This window comes from Hyperolius riggenbachi, chromosome 7 (assembly GCF_040937935.1).
Source record: "Hyperolius riggenbachi isolate aHypRig1 chromosome 7, aHypRig1.pri, whole genome shotgun sequence".
In the NCBI taxonomy this organism is placed as follows: Eukaryota; Metazoa; Chordata; class Amphibia; order Anura; family Hyperoliidae; genus Hyperolius; species Hyperolius riggenbachi.
In genome coordinates this window covers 35001106-35021695 of record NC_090652.1, presented here as the reverse complement: position 1 = coordinate 35021695, position 20590 = coordinate 35001106, and the positions used below count along the sequence as shown (strand labels likewise).

At 42.8% G+C, this 20590-nt stretch overlaps 1 protein-coding gene across 1 annotated transcript in view; it reads right to left on the bottom strand.

Moving 5' to 3' along the window:
* LOC137525973 (uncharacterized) overlaps positions 1-20590 on the bottom strand; it is a 180356-nt gene that overhangs the window by 122949 nt on the left and 36817 nt on the right. The window contains exons 4-5 of the mRNA XM_068247183.1: positions 14130-14414; positions 2353-2430 (exon numbers count right to left, since the gene is read on the bottom strand). Of these exons, the coding sequence (XP_068103284.1) occupies positions 2353-2430; positions 14130-14414 (363 nt within the window). The remainder of the gene's footprint in view (positions 1-2352; positions 2431-14129; positions 14415-20590) is intronic.

The window sequence follows — 20590 nt, the reverse complement described above, 5'->3', positions numbered from 1 at the left end:
CCTGCTGGCATAAAGGTCCTGTCTTCTAGCGTGCGCGCGCGTAACTCTCCATCTGTGTGCACTAGAAGGCCCAGGCAAACCAGACACATGCTGCTGTGCGGAAACCGCCGGTCTGAACGCGGAGACAGCCGCCCCGCCGCCAGACCGCGCAGCGGGATCTCAGCTATTCATTACACATACCTCTGCATTTTCTACTTCATTACACATCTGATGTTCTATTGTCCCTAATTAACAAGCACTTCAGCACTCAGAAACTGGTATTTCCTGTTTTAATACAGTAATGATATTACCTTTTCATTGTTGTTATGGTATGTTAATATTTATTTATTTCTTTGTCAATTCATCATGTGCACTCAATAGAATCTTTGGCTTCTATACCCACTAATACCCATGAGAGTTCTGTGCAGAGCTGTGGAGTCGGTACAAAAGTCAACCCACTCCAACTCAGACTCCTCAGTTTATGAAACCACCGATTCCGACTCTTCAACGCCTCTAATTTGCATATTACAATCTTGTTGATTGAAAGTATGTGACATAAAAGGCATTTCATCGCTGCCAACGCTTAGGAATTGTAAAGCTAAATTAAGATGGCATCTGCTTTTTGGGAACAAAACAAAGCTCCTGGCCAGGAAGCTGACACTCTACCCTGTCCATTCCAGCCTGTCACTGCCCCAGAGCCCTATATTAGCCAGGTTCCAGTGTGTAGCCCCGCCATCTTGCAGAAAAAGGCCTCTACATTTTTCTATATCTGACAGAGAAAAGACCAGGGATACAGGGTTCTAGGGAAACCTATTAAACAGACAAAGTGTTGAGTCATTCTAACTTTTTTTCAGAATAAGCGTACCTCTGTGTCTTTTATGCATACCATACCAGAGATGCACTTTAACTGCACTTACGCCTAAAGTGGACCCTCACTCATTTAAGGAGCAGCTCTTAAAGTGGCCAGGACTAGTACTACACTGTCAGGGGCCAGCACTGAGAGATACATCCAACAGATGATTTACAAGAAACAGGAAACGCTTATGCAACCTCTTGGGGGCCATGCTGTTTAAACAGAAGATCCATTTGGACCAGTGGCGTAGCAATAGGGGTTGCAGAGGTAGCGACCGCATTGGGGCCTTCCCTCAACTGCAGTATTAGCTCTTTATTGGTCCTGTGCTTATAATGATTTCTTCTACAAATGCTTTTAATAATAATCATCAACAAGCTGTTCCCTGTCCCTTTCTTGCACCTCTGACACTGGTTTGTCTTTAACAGGTTTTGGTGCAGCTATCAATTGTTATGTATAGAATACTTGGGGGGCCCCATGTAAAACTTGTATCGGGGCCCATAGCTCATTAGCTACACCACTGATTTGGACTCTTAACTGTAGGAGGTTTCTGAAAAAGTGGACTAAGCTTTGCTGTTATTGCAGGAAATTGCTTTAGCTGGGAGTGAGCAATTGTGTGTGTTGCAGTTAGCATTCAGTTCAGAGGCAGTGGGGGTGAATTCCCTGGTGGTGAGATGTCCAGGGCTCGCCTGCACTGTCCTCTGCGTATCGCATGGTGGTTTGGGGGCCCCAGCCAGTGAGAGAGTCTGGGGCCCCCGGATGTCGTGCGAACCAGTGTTTGTTGTGATTAGAAATTTCTTTTTTGCAGCTTCCAGGATGTGGTTGACAGGTGAGTGATTAGGGAGGGGACTGTGTGGGAGATGCCTGCACGGGGCGTCCCTGTAACCGATGCAATCTACGATTGTGTCCAACCGAAGCCTCCCACCTGAATGCTACCTAATTTATGCAATTCCTGCTAGATTTGGTACAGAAGGCAAAGGGTGTATGACAGTACACCTGATTGGCTGACTGGCGCCTGCTGACCAGATAAAGGCAGGAAATTGCTTTAGCTGGGAGTGAGCAATTGTGTGTGTTGCTGTTATTCCATATACAAGTTATTTATGATATTATTTGAGAAATAAAAAATGTTGTCATATTTTTTCTTTTAGTTACACTTTAAATTATCAGGCATTGAAGTCAGTACATTTTTAACAACTCAGCCTCCAGGTGCCAAAAATTGTTCTGACTCCTCGACTCCATTGCCCTGGTTCTGTATCTAGTGAATGTTACAGCTGGGAAATGGTGAAAAGACACCGATCACTAGATAGCAAAGGATAATCAGCAGATACACAAGTAGGAGCCATTAGGGAGAGTTTTTTGTTTTCCAACAGATACAGGCAAAATTGACATGTTTCAATATGTTTTCTAAATAATGTAAAAAAAACTTGCTGTTGCTAGTAACATACATTTTTGGTGCTGTTTTAATTGATGCTTCAGTTCTTTACACATTTATCATGAGATAAATAGGATTTCTGATTTCTTACCTTGACGTTCAAGTTGTCCGTATGTGTACAAATAATCAGCTGGAGAGGTTTCAGATGGTGTTCCATAGAACAGTGCTGCTATATATATGCAAGAAAGGTAAACATCACACTTATTACACTGTAAGATGATAAAATGTACAACTATAAATGTTTTTTTATTAAATTAAAAGATAGTTTGGTGTTTACTGCCTTCAGTGTCCCACCTCCTGTCACCTCCAATGAAAGCACATCTATTCTTTCCTGATGCTCGAAGCATCTAACATACTAGTGACAAAATAATCCTATCCAAGTAAAGTGTTCCAGCATCTTCCTCTATGGTCTCCTGATGAACCAGCCCTCACTAATCCATCATGAATTCTGCCTCCTGACTCAGCCATCTCTTTTCACTTCTCGCAGATGCTTCTCTTTGTCATTCCTCCCACTTGTTGCCCAGAAGACAAAGAAAATTACAGCTGAAGCTTTGAGCTATTAAAGTGATACTGTACTGGAAAAAAAAAGTTTGATATTCACCTATGGAGAGGAAAGGCTATGGATTCTACTCAGCGTTCCCAGTCCTCTCTCCATTGCCTCAGTCAAGTGATGTCACCCCCATTGTAAGTATTCAACTAACTGGTCCAATACACCTTTGGGGTCCCTCGCAAAGGCATCGAAGCACTCATACCAATACTCTTTTTGCATTTATTTTGTGAAAATAATGCTAAATTTGATTGTTGAGCAAAAATGGCATGGGAAATAAGTTTTGATATTTTTTGTACTTTCCACAAATTTCTGTTGTGAAGATTTGATGTGGTAAATAGTGTTGAGCCACAATTTGCGTAAATTCGTGTTTCCATAATTACAGACGCAAATTTTGCCACTACGTCGCAAATTCGTAAATTCATAATTGACAAACAGTAATTCAGAATTCCGTAAGCGAAATTTTCGGCACATAATTTTGTGTTTCGGTGCAAATTCGTGTTTAACACGAAATTTCATCATTTTGTGTTTTCTATAGAAACAGTCATTTTAATTAAGAAAATGGATGTAATTTTGTTTTTAATAGTAATTATGCAAATTTAAATAATTACTAAACTCAGGGTAGGAACACACTAGGCAAAATTGCATATGTGCTTCCCATAGCACATAGTGGTAAATGCATATGCGATTCTACCTAGTGTGTTCCTACCCTGAATGTATCAGGAGGCTCTACCTACAACCATTTCTAAGACAGGTGCTCTTTGTAAAGGTGCACTTAGCAGTCATGCATGCTGAGACACTTGGTTTTGGGCCTTGCAATATACAAAGGTCCCTGCATGATGCAAAGGTTCCTGCATGTGCTGTCACTTTAAATGTATCGGGAGGCTCTGGACTGGAACACAATTTTGAGAATGGCTGAATTTCCGTGTTAAAGACGAAATTCCGATTAGCTTCCATTACGAAAACAATTACAATTATGGAAAATGATCGTAATTACAAATGTTTAGTATAAACACGAAATTTCACATAATTTCACAAAATTATGAATTTTTGATTACACTCATAATCGTAATTTCGCAAATTACGTGACATTTCACATAATCGTAATTTGGTCATTACACTGATCACTAGTGGTAAAAAATGAGCAGTAAAAATATTGTTTTTCCATGTTTTTTCGCTTTAATTATGATATTTTGCCTTTTTGTGAAAAACACAAAAACATGAAAATACAAGCTATTTTCACAAAAAAAGTCTAACTCGAAAATAGCATTTTGATGTGCAAATAATTTTGATGAAAATTGGCAAGCAACACTGCAGGGTATGATGTTGCAGTAGTCAGTACAGTATATAACTAGGGCATGCAGAAGAGTTTAAGTAGTCTCTTTTGTAAGGAAGGGACAAATTCTGGAGATATTTTTGACTTGGATATAGCAGGAGGTAGTTAATGTGGTAATATGCAGCTTAAAAGTGAGCTCAAATGTTACCCTCAGTAGTGACGATCGTAATCTGCTAATTATGATTATGCAAAATTTCATGGAAATAGGGGAAACAAGTAAAACAATTATTTTTCAAAAAGAACTTTAAACCATTTTTTTCATTGCATTTTTAAAATAAATATTTTAAAAAGTTTTTCCCACTATTGCCATTAACATGCATAGCAATTTTGGTGAAGATAACATGTATGGGGCATTGCTATTTACCACTAAGTCGGCACAAAATGACGAGAAAATTATGCAAAATTACTGGTCCTGATTACAATTACAAATTAAATTAACTAAGATTTTTCCTGAAATTTTGCATTAAAAGTTTGCATCATAATTGCAAATTACTACTAATCCTCATACAGTAGGCACTACACGTTGAGGTTATTAGGGGGTTCTCTACATTTATAGTAACTACAGGTGGGAGAGCAGAGAGAGATGGTGGAAATAGCACAATCTCCATTTTACTCATATTAAGATTGCAGAGATGGGATGACATGAAAGCATTAATAGTAGATAGACAGTCAGGGAGTCAAAATAATAGCATAGTGAGGTCAGAAGCTGCGAGAAAAATTTGAGTGCCATCAGAGTACAAGTGATACCGAAAACAAAAGAGTGTATTAATTGTACCCGCCCAGGCCATGAGTGAAGGTGGACAAAAGGTCCAAGAACGGAACATTGTTTCTTACAAAAACACAATGGGCATGCAAAGGGGTTACCATTAGAGTAGGAGACAGTGAAAAAATGTCCATATTGCTAAGAGCGAAATCTGCTATGACTTCGATCTTTAGTAACAAGAGGGTCTGGAGAAACAGGCAATGGACAACGGTGTTGAAGTCAGTGGGAAGCCTGAAGAGTTTGAGTATAAAAAATTGGTCTTTGGATTTTACAAGTAGTAGGGCATTTGAAACTTTAGTAAGGACTGTTTCAGTGGCATGGTGGGAGTGGAAACCAGGCTGTAGAGGGACTAACAAGGAGTTAGTAGATAAAAAGTCAGACTGCAATGAATAGTAAATACAAATACTTCTAACATATGAATAGATGTGCGATTCCAGCAGATAGGAAACACAAGGGAGAAGTGAGATGGAGTGGTAGCTAGAGAGGGCTGTAGGGTCCAAGAAAGTTTTTTTTAATTAGTGGTGTTTTGATTGGCTGCCTCCTTATAGGATCACTATCGTGAAACATTGTAAAATTTGTTCACACCTCTTCCCTTCCCTTGGTGCCCATTTTACAAGGGTCATATAATAAGAGCGGCTATAATGATCTTCACACCCATAACAAGTGTAGCCACAAAAACACCTGATCTGCAGTATAGTCCCCTGTATCAGAGGAAGGGAAGGTTAGTAGTTTCCTCACCTCCCTCCCCAACTCTGCTCCTCTCTAGCTACTCCCCTGAGACCAGGTGAATTAAATTAAATTAAATTAACCTAAATTGGCTTATGCACAAGACACATTGCATTATTGCCATACTTTGCTGGGACTGTGATTCAATAATACCTGAAAGGTATTCTTGCTGTATATGTGTTGCTACAAGGACATTTCTTGATTGGGCATTTGTAATATATTTGGGGAACAGCATACAATGCTTATGCACAAGTTTTTTTTTCCAGAAAAGAAGTGTAATGATCTGCTCAGCTGCCTGTGCAGGCAGGCAGCTTTTTGACCATTGTTCAGGTCTGCATTCTGCAGGTCTCTGGAAGAGAGACCTTTTGTCAGTTTTTCAGCTTGCTGCTGCTGAGGAATTTGCATACGTTTGTCATGCAAATTGCCTAGCCACATCCCTTGTAGGCCTGCTCTATATATACCATGTGATATCACAGACCTTCGCTGGTCATAAGGATTCGTCCTGTGAAACACTCTGGAGAGTGTCAGCCTTGCTCATTGTTTGAATATTAGTTTAGAGTAATTCCTGGGACTGCACTTGGCAGGTTCCCTAGTACAGTTAGGATTGCATATCTGTTTTGTCTGTCTGTCGCGATTGTCCTGTCCCTGCGGTGGTTGACAGGAAGTCGTTCTGATCTTTGTTCTTGGAGTATAGCTGGAGCAGCGGTTGCTACCAGCTATCTCCTCTATCTGTCTTGCCTGGATCGCACTCGCCTAGCGCTAGTGCTGTGGATCCGTCTGATCTCCATCTCTCTGTCTCCCTGGATCGCACTGGCCTCTTTTCGCTAGTGCTGTGGATCCATCTGATCTCCATCTCTCTGTCTCCCTGGATCGCACTGGCCTCTTTTCGCTAGTGCTGTGGATCCGTCTGATCTCCATCTCTCTGTCTCCCTGGATCGCACTGGCCTCTTTTCGGTAGTGCTGTGGATCCGTCTCTCGCCTGTTCCTGTTTTCGTGTGTCTGTCTTGTCTGCTACTAACGCTTGCTGGAGGCTCGGTGAGGTAACCGTTAAGCAAGCGCTCGCGTCCTCTGTTTCATGTTTGTCTGTCGGTGGTTAGTTAGGCGTGTTTGTCTCTATTGTGCTTATCACGTCGGGACCGCGCATAAACGCGTGCACTGTTGCGAATGGGTGCGGTGTTCGCATTTAGCTAGCGTTTGTTATTTTCCGTATCTCCTCATTGTACGATTTGCTGTGCCTTTGCTACTCTCGTGCTCTGCCTTGCTGTAACCTTGTGTCATGTCTGGCGATCGCACCTCTCGCAATCGCGTTCCTACTTCATATCTGCTGTGGTGTGTGCACCGTCGCGGGTTGGCGACTAGTTTGGTGCACACACATACAATCTGTCTCTGTGCTCATTCTCAATCGCCTCTCTTGCGATTGCGTTTCTTCCCTTCGTACAATTCCTGTCTGGCGTGTGTGGTAGGGCAGAGGAGCTGTTCCTCTGCACTCCACAGCTCCACCTGCCGACAGGAATTTCCCTCTACAGGTGCATTGCACCTTCTGCTGGGTTTCCTCAAATTATATGCTTGTGGAGGATTTCCGCAGTGTCAGCGCACGCCTTGTGTGCTGATCACGGAGAGAATTCCACAATCATTACAAGAAGGTAATATTGCCATACATTGTGGTGAAAAGTATTCTTGTTATATATGTGGTGCTACAACATTTCTTTAATGGGAAGTTGCAATTTATTAGTGCATTTGGACTGTTGCAATAATTATACAGTAATATTGTCTCTGTGTTAATTTTAGAGACTGTGCCAGGACTTTTTTTTAACATAAAAGTGCTAGGAGTTTTTAATAACGGTTTCTTGTACTATATACTGTATGTTGATGTCTCGGTAAGACAGGCACTATAGCACTAGATACTGCTGTGCATTTGCATTATACTTTCTGATGGATTGGCCTTAGCACAAGGTTTCTAGAAAAAAATTACAGATGAACAAGGTCTTTCCCATCACAGCACTCAAAAATAGGGACGACCTTTGCAAACTACCGTATTTTTCGGACTATAAGACGCTCCGGACCATAAGACGCACCTAGGTTTAGAGGACAAAAAACAGGAACAAAAAAAATACTAAACCTGGTGCGTCCATGGTACAGAGGCGTCTTGTGGAGCTTCTTCCCCCAAGCTGGTCTGCTATATTATTTAGTCCCCTTGGTGTATCTAATATGCCAGAAACCAGTCTCTCTCTTTTACTCTGTATCTATATAATTATATCTATCAGCATGTAAGTGCATGATGGGCAGCAGATCTCTAGGCTGTGGTAGGTTGGCTAGTATGTGGCGGTGGAACTGGTAAGCCTGCTGCAGGATGCCAAGGAGGTCCACATTGTACTTGTGGGCTGGTGGTGCCATTTCAGTCTGAAGGCAACATGTTACAGTAAATTGACCTGAACTCTTGCACAGGACAGAAGGAAAACTGAGATAAATGCACCCTGTATGTATTTAGACAGTTCAGGATGTCCAATTTCCCCTCATTTGTGTCTAATCACAAGTTGTAATTTGATCTCCCCACCCCAAGTCAGCAGACTGCCATGGCAGATAAGCTCATTTGAAAGCACAGGATGGTAACAATATGTCTGCTTCCATGAAAGCAGGAAGTAGAAACAGTGCAAAGTTAATGCAGGATTTGTATTAGCTACAACAAAGAAATGTAAATCTGTAAAGGCTGTTGTGCATCTGTTAGAGCAGAGAGGAAGTTCTGAGTTCAGGTCAGCTTGAGACAACAGTGCTGTTTAGCACTGAGCTCAGATGTTGTGGTGGTGCACGTGGAGACAAGGAGAGAAGAAGCAGGGAAATTACACTGCTCAAACGCTGCGGGCAGAGTGCAGATGATTCATGGCAACAGGCTGAGTGATCCACAGCTGTCTCAGCTGAAGAGTGTGTTACTTTGCAGGGAGACTGGATCATAACTGCAGCCTCTCGTTCTCTCTCTGGCTGGACACAAGTATCAGAGGGCTGTTTGAAGCAGCCAAGGGCTTCGGGTCACTCACCCCTGTCACGCTACTTGCCTGCTTTATGTCTGGTCATGCTTCACTTCCCTTCCTTCCAATGTGTATACAGAAGCACATAGCGTCACTGACGCTGATTCCTAATAGAAGGACAGCTGCACTGCTTCTGTATATACATCGGAGGGAAGGGGAGTGGACCGAGATCAGACATAAAGCAGGCAAGTAACCTGACAGGGGTGAGTGACCTGAAGCCCTCGGCTGCTTCAAACAGCCCTCTGATACTTGTGTCCAGCCAGAGAGAGAACGAGAGGCTGACGTTATGATTCAGTCTCCCTGCAAAGTAACACACTCTTCAGCTGAGTCGGCTCTGGATCATTCAGCCCGTTGCCTGAATCCTCTGCACTCTGTCCGCAGCGTTTGGACTTTTCCCTGCCTCATCTCTCGCAGTGGAAGTGGGGATCATGAAAGGCCATTCAGCACATCTGTGAGGTGCGCGCTTTGAGGGAAAGCTGATAGTTTTAAAATGCTTTTATTTGACTGGACCCGATGGTCTCGGAGGCGGGACCATGGCTCTGTCATTGGGCCAATCACTGTGTAGTGACTGTACAGTGATTGGCCCAATGACAGAGCCATCATCCTGCCTCACAGACCATCGGGCCAGTCAAATGAAAGCATTTTAAATGACTGGCTCTTCCACATAGCGGGGATGCACTGAATCACCACTGAAATGTGCTGTAATTAGGTAATAAAGCCTCCTACAGTGCCGCTTCAGACTAAGCACTATGTGCTGATAATAGCCAGAGTGGTTTATTGAAAAGCTGGGCACTCCGGTCCCTCCCCATGCTACATTTGAACCATAAGACGCAGTTACTTTTTCTCCCCACTTTTGGGAGAGAAAAAGTGCGTCTTATGGTCCGTAAAATACGGTACTATTAATTAAAACTATATAATATAGAAAGCACAGTGAATCCTATGAAGATATCTCCACGTGATCCTGCGCTCTCATGTATCACCTGTACTCTGCGTATTAATATCACTCATAAAAGAAAAAAAGAGAAAAAACAAACATGTTTTTTTTGTCCTCTTTTTTTCTTTTATGAGTGATATTAATACGCAGAGTGAAGGTGATACATGAGAGCGCAGGATCACGTGGAGATATTGCACTATACACTATATGCTTGGTGATTGATTCTGCGATCCATGGACACGTTAAAAGAGTAACTGTCAGCCTGCAAAAGCTAATTTAAATCTCTATTCTCCTGTGTTAAACAGTTTAGAAGGAAGCCAAAAAGGCAATACTGAAGTTAAAAATCACTCTTACTTTGATGTGTGCTGAACAGCAAGGCTGTTATTCCCAAGCTCGTAAGGAGGCCGACAGGACGCATAACAGATACTGCAAAGCATTCTGGGGCTGCTTCTTCTCCCCAGTGCACTACCTTGGGTCCTCCCCCTTCATTTCCCTATCCCGCCCTAAGGCTGCTTTCACAGTGAGAAGTTACAGGCTCAAGTTACAGCAGCTTGTAACAGCAGCCTAAACTCACAGCACTGAAAAATCACAGGGCACATGTTCCATTAGAGTATACTGCACGAGTCCGCTATTGTTCCTAGCCACATGGCTAATTAATATTCACTGCACAGTAGTGTTGTCCATTAGGTTCTTTTTTGTGAGTCGAATAATCAGGAAGCAGGGAGGATATGACATCACAATTGGCTTCATAAGAGACAGACAAACATGTAACCTGCCATGAGCTGTCAGGAGCATCATTCTCTGCAAATACTATATAAAAATTCTGTGAAATCCAAACATGGACAGTGAAATGCATATGTAATGTAAGTACAGCCAATATTTAGCTACTGATATATGTGTTTTTTTTCTCTAAAACCTTATACCTAACAGCTCCTCTTTAAGTGACAGACTAAGTTATTGATTATATTGTTTATTGAAAGTTGTTAACAGTGAGTTGAGCTCACTTTTACATTGGGTTGATTGTTAATCCTATGAAGATGTAGAGACTTTATCGGAGTTTACAAATGAAGCTACAATATCAGTGATTCCTAAAGAAGGGAAAAAAATGTCTCCCTATTTCAATTATAAATTGTGATGTTCAAAGACTACTCGAATGTTGGCATCCGGGCTCAGACCAGTAATCAATAGTTCTGAACCTGGGTTGCACTCTTCTGAACATTATCTCCATCAAAAAATTAGGGATGAGCAAGAATGCCTGACAGTCTTGCTAAAATGTACTTAAACTTCCCATTGTTCCACAAACTTTCTGTGAACCAATTTTGCAAATCCCATTAAAGGGGTTCTTTAATCTGTTAGAAAAAATAGTTTCACTTACCTGGGGCTTCTACTGGCCCCCTGCAGACGTCCTGCCCTGCGCCGATCCTCAAAGTTCCTCATATCCCCCGGGGCGGTTTACTTTGCATTTTTTCATCTAACTAGACGAACGCCATTGCGCCAGCACGGCCGTGGCCATGCGCATCCTTGCTCCCGTCTCTGGGAGCTTCCTGTGCAGGCGTAGTGCGAAGTTTTCTCGTACTGCACCTGTGCAGGAAGCTCCCGGAGATGGTAGTGGCATTTGTCTAGTTAGACAAAAGAAGTCAATGGGCTGACTTTAAATTTAAATAGCAAAGCCCCTATACATATGGAACCACTAAATTTGCTAGCAATGTGTAGGAGAAAAGTGTCAACAAGGGAACAATAAAAATGTTACAAAAGACCTTGTGATTTTCCAGGAAATCTCAGTAAAATTTAAAGTAACCCTGAGCAGTAACCTAAATTAAAAACTAACAGGATATAAGCCAGACGAAGGCTACAAGGCTGAAAGCTTGCTTATTTTTATTCATTTTTAGTTAGCCAATATATTGTATCATCCTGGTTTAAAACGTCTTGCTTTTACTGATGGCTAACACGGTACAATACTTTACTGCTGAATTAAAAAATGTCACTTATCTGGGGCTTGCTCCAGCCCACCATAGACCGCAAGGTCCCCCAGCGTCCTCCTGGCTCCTCTTCGTGTCCTGCCGGCGGCTCCCATTACCAGCGACACCTGGATCGGGTGTCAGGCTGACTCGCCCTGGATCCTGACGCTCATCGTCTTCTCGCTGGCCGCTACGCATCATCAAGGCGGCCAGCATGACAGTTCTGCGCATGCGCAATTTTTTAACTCTAACTCATGCACAAGCTTGTAACACCGGCCATTGTGATGATGTGTAGCGGTGGGCGTGATGATGACAAGTGTCAGGATCCAGGAAGAGTCAGCCGAGTCCCGGGCTGGGTGCCGCCAGTAACGGGTGCCACCGACGTGCCACGGAGAGGATCCAGGAGGACGCCGGGGGATCTCACGGCCTACGGTGGGCTGGAAGAAGCCCCAGGTAAGTAATTGTTTTTACAGAAGGCAGCAAAAAAACAGTAGGACATGGAGGTGGCACCTGAAATTGAAAAAAGGGTGGCACTATGTGTTAACTCAGCCCACTAGCAGCAGTCTCTGCGGTCAAAACAGCAGGAGACAACACTGCAAGCTGACATCATGAACTGGATAACATCTGGGTAGAATGCCACTCATAAAGATAATTAGAAATTGCACATTGACTTAAGCCCAAGGATGGTGGACCAAAGATTGAGCATGGGTCAGCAAAAGCAGTAGCAGTGTGCGGGAACTCTAGTCAGACAACAGGGGGATTGTATTGGTGACTGGAATCTAGAGCTGGCTGTAGAGCATTGTCAATGCCACCCAGAAGTGTATAATAAAAGTTGGGTGCATGACGGAGTAAAAGGCAGAAGCAGGAGGAGGCTGTGGACCCTGAAATGGAGCATGGGCCGCATTGGTAACTGGCATGTAAAGCTGGGTGTAGTACATTGTCAATGCCATCCAGAAGTGTATAATGAAGGTTGGGTGCATGGTGGACTGAAGGCAGCAGCAGAAGGAGGAGGAGGCCCTTAGACAGAGCATGGAGCATGCAAATATGCATGTCCACCACTATCCATCTGCAAAAAGTGCAATTGTCTGCAACAATTAAATGTGTGTAACATAATTACATTCTTCTGGTGCAAATAGGCAAGTCAAACGCATTTGCAAAAAATGCTCTTGTCTGCAACAATAACATTAGTGTAACACAATTACATTTCTGCCGTTGCAAATATGCGTGCTAACTCCTATGTGTTTGCAAAATGTGCACTTGTCTTCAACAATGAAATTTGTGGTCTGTAATGCTAAAACCCGTGAAAATGTCAAAGCTCAAGTATGTTAAATTTCAGTGAATTTATAGCAAAAATATATAACATTTCAGTTCCAAAGTTACAGAAATGCAAATGCCTGTAACACTCACCCTGAGAGGAAATGTCACTATGGAATGGAATTAAATTTTATGGAGAGGGCAATACACACAAAATAAAGGTATTAAATTAGCTGCGCTTAATTTCACGACACCAGCTACTAATCTACTTACTCACCAGCTAAAAAAAAGTTCAGCTCCAATGGAGCAGACCTTAATCCATTATTCTTACCTGTTTTTCTTTTATTAACGCTCTACTTCCATCATACTATTATGGAAGGAGAACGCTACTAAAGGAAAACAAATACACACAATATAAATAAGTACCAAAGAGTATTCAATCACGACTGTATAGTACTTAGCGGTGTAGCTAGGCATACATGAAAAAAAGCGCCTGGAAAAAAAAGTTGTGGGGGATTGCTGCTAGCAGAATATCGCTAGACTTAGCAATATCCCACTACTGCATTTTGATAGTAAAATATTGGTAACGGATGAACCGTGAGAAAAAAATGAAATCACAATCAGTTTTCTGCACTGATTGTGATTCACATTACAATTCAGATTCTATGTGTAGGGGCAGAGAACGGGGTCTGTCTATTCAAGTTAGATACAAGATTTTATTCTCAGATGACAGTGTGTTTTTCTTTATGAACCTGGAACACAAAATCATCCTTCAGTCAGACAGCTCACACAAAGGTGTGAGCACCAGGCTGAAAAGGACCATTTGTCTCTGCTGCTGCCAGAGAAGTCTACAGCACAGCAGGAGGCAGACCCCCAGGTGTCCTGGCCATATTCCATAACTGTATTTTATTATTTTTGAGATACTGTACTTGTGACCTATATGAGAAGAATATCGTTTGATTGCTAATTTACAACCGATCATTCACATACCCCTTTTATGAAGCTGGCATAAGCCGCAATCCCATTATATAACTTCTGGGGGAGGATGCTGAATGACAGAACAGAGCTCCGAGATCAGCCTGCCTACCCGCAGATAGTGGGAAGCAGGCTGTTACACATAAAAAATAGTTTATTTACATGTACAGTGCTGCGATCTATTCCAGAGGTGCCCGATTAGCAGCAAGAGGGGGGCAATTTTGGCAGGAAAGCTAAATATAAATATAGAAATATAGAAAAATAAAATAAAATTAAAAAAAAAATCTTTGTTTCTATAAGAAGTGAAACATAGCACACCCAACCCAACCCCTTCACATTCTGATGAACTTACAAGGAACATATGCTCTTTCCAAGGCTCTTACATCTTCATAGTTGTGTCTCCTCAGAGCGTCATACACCTTGTCCTTGTTAGAGTTACTCCAGTTATACATTGTATCATAAAGTGATGTCATCTTATCTTCATCGGACAATTGTTCTCTTATTTTCCTGGATAGTTTTTCTGTTAGCACCTGCTGGTCCAACAGATCTCGCAGAACTGGATTTAAATTTTTTACTCTTTTTATCAGTTCATTCTGGTTTGCATTCAAAAAGTGATTTTTGGCTAAATGATGCCCACCTGAAAAGTTTTAAAGAGAACATGAATGTTAAGGTTCCCATTAACAGTGTGATTTTTGTGAACAATCATATTTTCAATAAGATAATTTAGATCGCAGGAAAATACCATATTCAATTGATACAAAGCATTAAAAGAATCAAACTATTCTCAATATCAAAACTAGCTTCTATTATGTAGGAAAAAAAATTGTCATGCGAGCGATTAGTTCTTTCACTGGTTTTCGCTCCATGAATTTTACCCCTTAAGGTTTCTGACATTTTTGATACTTAAGCTGCGTCATTTTGATACAGCTGTAACTTTTTAATTACTTATGCCATCTTAGTGAGATATATATATATATATATATATATATTTACTAGCTGATGACCCGGCATTGCCCAGGTATGAATTTGGCTGCTGTTGGCTCTGCCCACTTTTCTAACCATACCACACAAACACTCAATGACCACGTTTGTGAGTTTTGGGGTCCTTGGCATCAATCATTTGTATTTTCCCAGTGAAATGAAACAAATCTGATTGGCTGCTTGTGGCTCCACCCTCTTTTCTGAATTTGTGACCCAATGACTAACTGTACCAGGTTTGAGGCTTGTGCCATTAACAGGGCAAGAATGGCAGCAATTGTAATATTCCCCTTTGTAAATCAAGAGGTGAATTGTGATTGGCTTTGTTAGGCTCTACCCTCTTTTCTGAATATTAATCTCAGTCACCCAGTAACCAACTGTGCAAAGTTTGAGAACCCTGCCATTAACAGTAAAGAAGGGCTGCAGTTTCTATTTTCCCAGGGAAATGTGTTTTGACTCCACCCACTTTTTGTAACCTTGACACCCAGTCACTCAATGACTCAATGTTTGTGAGCTTTTGGGCTCCTGGCATCAACATTGTGTGAATGGAAGCAGTTTAGATCCAGCAAATAAATCTGATTGGCTGTTTGTGACTCCCCCCTTTAGTGAATTTGAACCCCAGTCACTTAATGACCGAATGTCATTAACAATGTAAGAGTCTCAAGAGCTGCTCCAACACTGTGTAACTTGTTACCTACCCTCATTAGGGCTGCCCCCTCACAACATCTTCAAGAAGGCCCTGAAAACTCACCTGTTCCCTCTGGCCTACCACCCCTCACTGGTGCTCTAAACCCGCAGCTGAACTCTGGTCCCCTACCCTTCGTGTCCTTACCTCTCCCTCTAGATTGTAAGCCTTCAGCACAGTCCTCCTCCTGGTGTCTCCTACCTGTTCACGCACCTCCATCACCATCAGTGGCGGCACTACCCAGGCTTAAGCCCCAGCTGAGAAGCTGTCAGCCCCCCCCCCCCCCAGCAGGCTCATACTGAGCCGGCAGGGCTTTTAACCAGGAAGAGACATACAGCCGTACAGCCGCACGGGCGCCCCTGAATTTCAGTATCTGGAAGGGCCCATTAATTTATGGTGACCAGACGTCCTGTTCGGCGGGACTCTGTCCACCCACTTAGCCATTTAACAATACTGGTAAGAGCCGCGCAAGTGGCCTCATCAGCTCCGTCCCCTGTGTGTGCTTCCACCTGCCAGTAAAGGCCCTGTATATCCCTCCACAATACGCCTGCAGCAGCCAATCACCGCAGCGTCACATCTGGAATAGCCAATCCGGGTGCAGAGCCACGCAAGCCTCGTGACGCTGCCTGGAAGTGGATGTGTGGTGGGAACCTGCTAGCACAGCCGAACTGAGGAATGGGGAAGAAGGCTATGAGAGGCAGTTTGCCTCTGAGCTGGATGTGCAAGCCGAGATGGAAGGTGAGGGAGCAAGGTGCCCTGCCATCATGTTGTATGCAGGAATGGTGCTCCATTGTCTGCATGACTGAGAGGCGAGCAATCTCTGTGTGTCCCTGTTTCTAGAAAGAAGGTGAGAGTGCCCTCCCCACCCAGTGTGTCACACTCCTCCCTACCTAGTGCCACTTCCCTCCCCTCCCAGAGTGTGTCATCCTCCTTCCCACCTAGTGTCACTCCCCCCCCCACCCAGTGTTTGACATCCTCCTCCCTAACTAGTGTCACTTTGCTCCCCACCCAATGTGTCACACTCCATCCCACCTAGTGTCATTTTCCTCCCCACCCAGTGTGTGACATCCTCCTCCCTACCTAGTGTCACTTTCCTCCCTACCCAGTGTGTGACATCCTCCTGCCCACCCAGAGTGTGTCACCCTCCTCCCCACCTATTGTCAACCTCCTCCCCACCTAGTGTCACCCTCCTCCCCACCCAGTGTGGGTCAGTCTCCTCCCCATCCAGTGCGTGTCAGCCTCCTCCCCACCCAGTGCGTGTCAGCCTGTTACCCACCCATTGTGCGTCAGCCTCCTCCCCACCCAGTACAGGTCATTCTCCTCCCCACCCAATGCGGGTTAGTCGCATCCCCACCCAATGTGGGTCAGTCTCCCCTCCACTCATTATGTGCATTTACTGGTGAAAGGCTGTCTCTAATTACATGCATTTACTGGGGAAACGCTGTCTGTCATTATGTGCATTTACTGGGGAAACGCTGTCTGTCATTATGTGCATTTACTGGGAAAACGCTGTCTGTCGTTACATGCATTTACTGGTTAAAGGCTGTCTGTCATTATGTGCATTAACTGGTGAAACGCTGTCTCTCATTACATGCATTTACTGATGAAAGGCTGTCTCTTATTACATGCATTTACTGGGGAAATGCTGTCTGTCATTATGTGCATTAACTGGTAAAACGATGTCTCTCATTACATGCATTTAGTGGTGAAAGGCTGTCAGTCATTACGTCCATTTACTGGTTAAACGTTTCTCATTACGTGCTTTTACTGGGTAAACGCTGTCTGTCATTACGTGCATTTACTGGGGAAACGCTGTCAGTCATTACGTGCATTTACTGGGGAAATGCTGTCTGTCATTACGTGCATTTACTGGGGAAACGCTGTCTGTCATTATGTGCATTTACTTCATTTTTTTTTAAGTAACTACATTAGCTGGTACAACTACATTACAGTTAGCCCCGCCCACATGATGTCATGACCATGCCCATTTTGTGCCGCGGTGCGCTGCACGCCCCAAATTTCCCCCGTGAGCCCTGCCTGCCAGCCTTTGTGCCCCTCTTGAGCCCCCCAATAACCTGAAGCTGGAGCCGCCGCTGATCACCGTACAACCATCTTATGGATCTTAGTGAACTCGAGTTGCCTAATCTCCATGCTCCCATCCAGTGACTGACTAAACATAACCTTGTACTCATACTCTGTGCTGCATGATCTGTTATTGCTTGTATTCCTGTATTGTCTGATTGCTGTATGTCACCCCTAAATATTGTCTGTAACCGTAACTAATGTCCAGCGCTGCGAAATATGTTGGCACTTTAATAAATGCAATAAAAAATAATAAATAAATAAAAATGGCAGCAGTTTCAATATTCCCCTTGGTTGGATGTTGTAGGCTCCACTCACTTTTCTGTATATTAATCCCAGTCACCCAGTGACCAACTGTGTCAAGTTTAAGAACCCTGCCATTAACAGTGTAAGAATGGCTGCAGTTTATATTTTCCCTGGTAAAAAGTTAGTTGCTTTTGGCTCCTCCCACTGTTTTTTTTATTTTTATTTTTTTAATATAATTTATTGAGGAAAGGAATTCCTATTCATAAACAACAATATAAAGAACCAACAAATAACAGAGACACCTTTCCTCCTATTTTTCAATTTTTACCTATTAGAAAAACTCCAAAAATCTCCCTCCTCCTCCCTCTCCCAATTAACACAAGATAAATTCCATCTTATCTTACTCAAAATACCTCATACAAAGACACTCAACCTACAAATAACATATTACTCACAACTCATTTGAATCCCTCCACCCCATCAAGAGACTTCTCCTCTACATCCTCACCATGTTCCCATACTCTGCCGTATTTTGAAACAAAAAACACTTTTCCTATTTATCCGAAAAAGTCCCCACTTTATCCTGTTGAAAAGCAATCTTATTCTCAATATCTTTAACCCTATTAACTCTACATATCCATCCAAGTGTAGGATGTGGAGTGGAGACACTTAACAGGAATCAAACTTTTGGCCGATATCAATAAGTGAGGAACCATCGATTTTTTATATCTACTGATGGCAGGGCCGGCGCTACCATAGAGGCAAAGGGGGCAATTTCCCCAGTGCCCCAGAGCCTGTATGGGCCCCCAAGGTGTCTCCCCCCATCTTAACTGTTACTCCATGGTGCCCCTGCAGAGTCTTTAGCGGGGTAGCGTTTCTGTAACGATCGGTGTAACACAGAGAGGGTCTGATTACCGGTCATCTGCAGTATCACCGAGAATGCAGATATACACCCGATTATTGATCTGCAGTATTACCGATAATCAGATATATCTCTAACCTCTGGACACCTGAGTGATAAGAGTGTTTGGTGCAACAGTAATACTTTGAGGAGAGCACCCGAGAGAAGGGTGCTACACAGTGAGAGATACTGCTAGAGATCAGGTTCCTTCCACAGGTCTGAAGTTACCCAAGGGGCGGAGCTAGGCTGAGAGTGGGAAGGACAAACGTGAGTGACACCAATGAGGAAGTGTCACTGACAGATCTGTGAACTATCTCTTAACAGGAGAGAGAGTTCTCGAGGTCGGACAGGCCAGGTCGTTAACACACGGACAGATAAAGTACAGAGACAGTATACAGAGGCAGAATCCTAAGACCAGCAGATTTTGGCAACAGGGTATCAGAATGACAAAGGTACAGAATCAGAGATCAGAAGAATGGTCAGGAAAGCAGAAGGTCATAACAGATAATCAACAATGCCTAGGCTTGAGTGTGAGCTCCAAGATTCTCAACACTCCTGGAACTAGACTACTGTATATAATAATAACAATACAGATGGTACAGAATTCCTAGACTAAGGTGTGAGTTCCATGATCATCAACACCTTGGAAACTGTCTAGATAATAACACAGATAATAACAGAATTCCTAGACTAAGGTGTGAGCTCCGTGATCATCAACGCCTACGAAACTGTCTAATAAACACAGATACTGACAAGGTCTGAGTGCTACCACGTAGTGATCGCAACGCCAGACACCAGAGAAATGACCAGCACCCAGTATATTTACACCAGCGCTCTCTAGCGCCACCCCTAAGTGCTGGACCAATGGTAGTTGCTGAAATTGTCAGCTAGTTACATAGTTACATAGTTATTTTGGTTGAAAAAAGACAAAAGTCCATCGAGTTCAACCAGTGTAAAGTACAACACCAGCCTGCTCCCTCACATATCCCTGTTGATCCAGAGGAAGGCGAAAAAACCCTTACAAGGCATGGTCCAATTAGCCCCTAAAGGGAAAAATTCCTTCCCGGCTTGGTCAGCTGACTCCCTTCTGACTGTCATAAAGGCCCTGCCTCTCTGCATTACTGACAAGAGTAGACCTATGCGTGCTACCTGCCGCTAGTGATGCTCGGATACCTCTTTTTATTATTCGAGTTTGGTCGAATTCGAATAGTAAATTATTCGAATTCGGTCGAATATTTGAGTCGAATATTTTTTACTATTCGATTCGACCTCGGACTTCGAGCTCACTATTCGAGTCGGTATTCGAGCTCATTATTCGAGCTGACTATTCGAAATGGCCTTAAATAGCTTCCAACACTTGTTTTGAGGGTGAATGATGCAAGAAACATCTTTTTTCCCAAGTAACAACAGCAAGTGATTATGTGGGGATGTTCCTTTAAAAAAAAAGGTGGAAAGAGAAGAGAAGTTGTGTCCAAAATTCTGTTCAGTAGTGTATATACTTCTTCTTCTTCTTCTTTATCTTCTATATCTTCTTCTTCTTCTTCTTCTATATCTTCTTCTTCTTCTTCTATATCTTCTTCTTCTTCTATATCTTCTTCTTCTTCTTCTATATCTTCTTCTTCTTCTTCTATATCTTCTTCTTCTTCTTCTTCTTCTTCTTCATCTTCTTCTTCTTCATCTTCTTCTTCTTCATCTTCTTCATCTTCATCTTCTTCATCTTCTTCATCTTCATCTTCTTCATCATCTTTTTCTTCATCTTCTTCTTCTTCTTCTTCATCTTCTTCATCTTCTTCTTCTTCTTCATCTTCTTCATCTTCATCTTCTTCATCATCTTCTTCTTCATCGTCTTCTTCTTCTTCTTCATCATCTTCATCTTCTTCATCTTCTTCTTCATCTTCTTCTTCATCTTCATCTTTTTCTT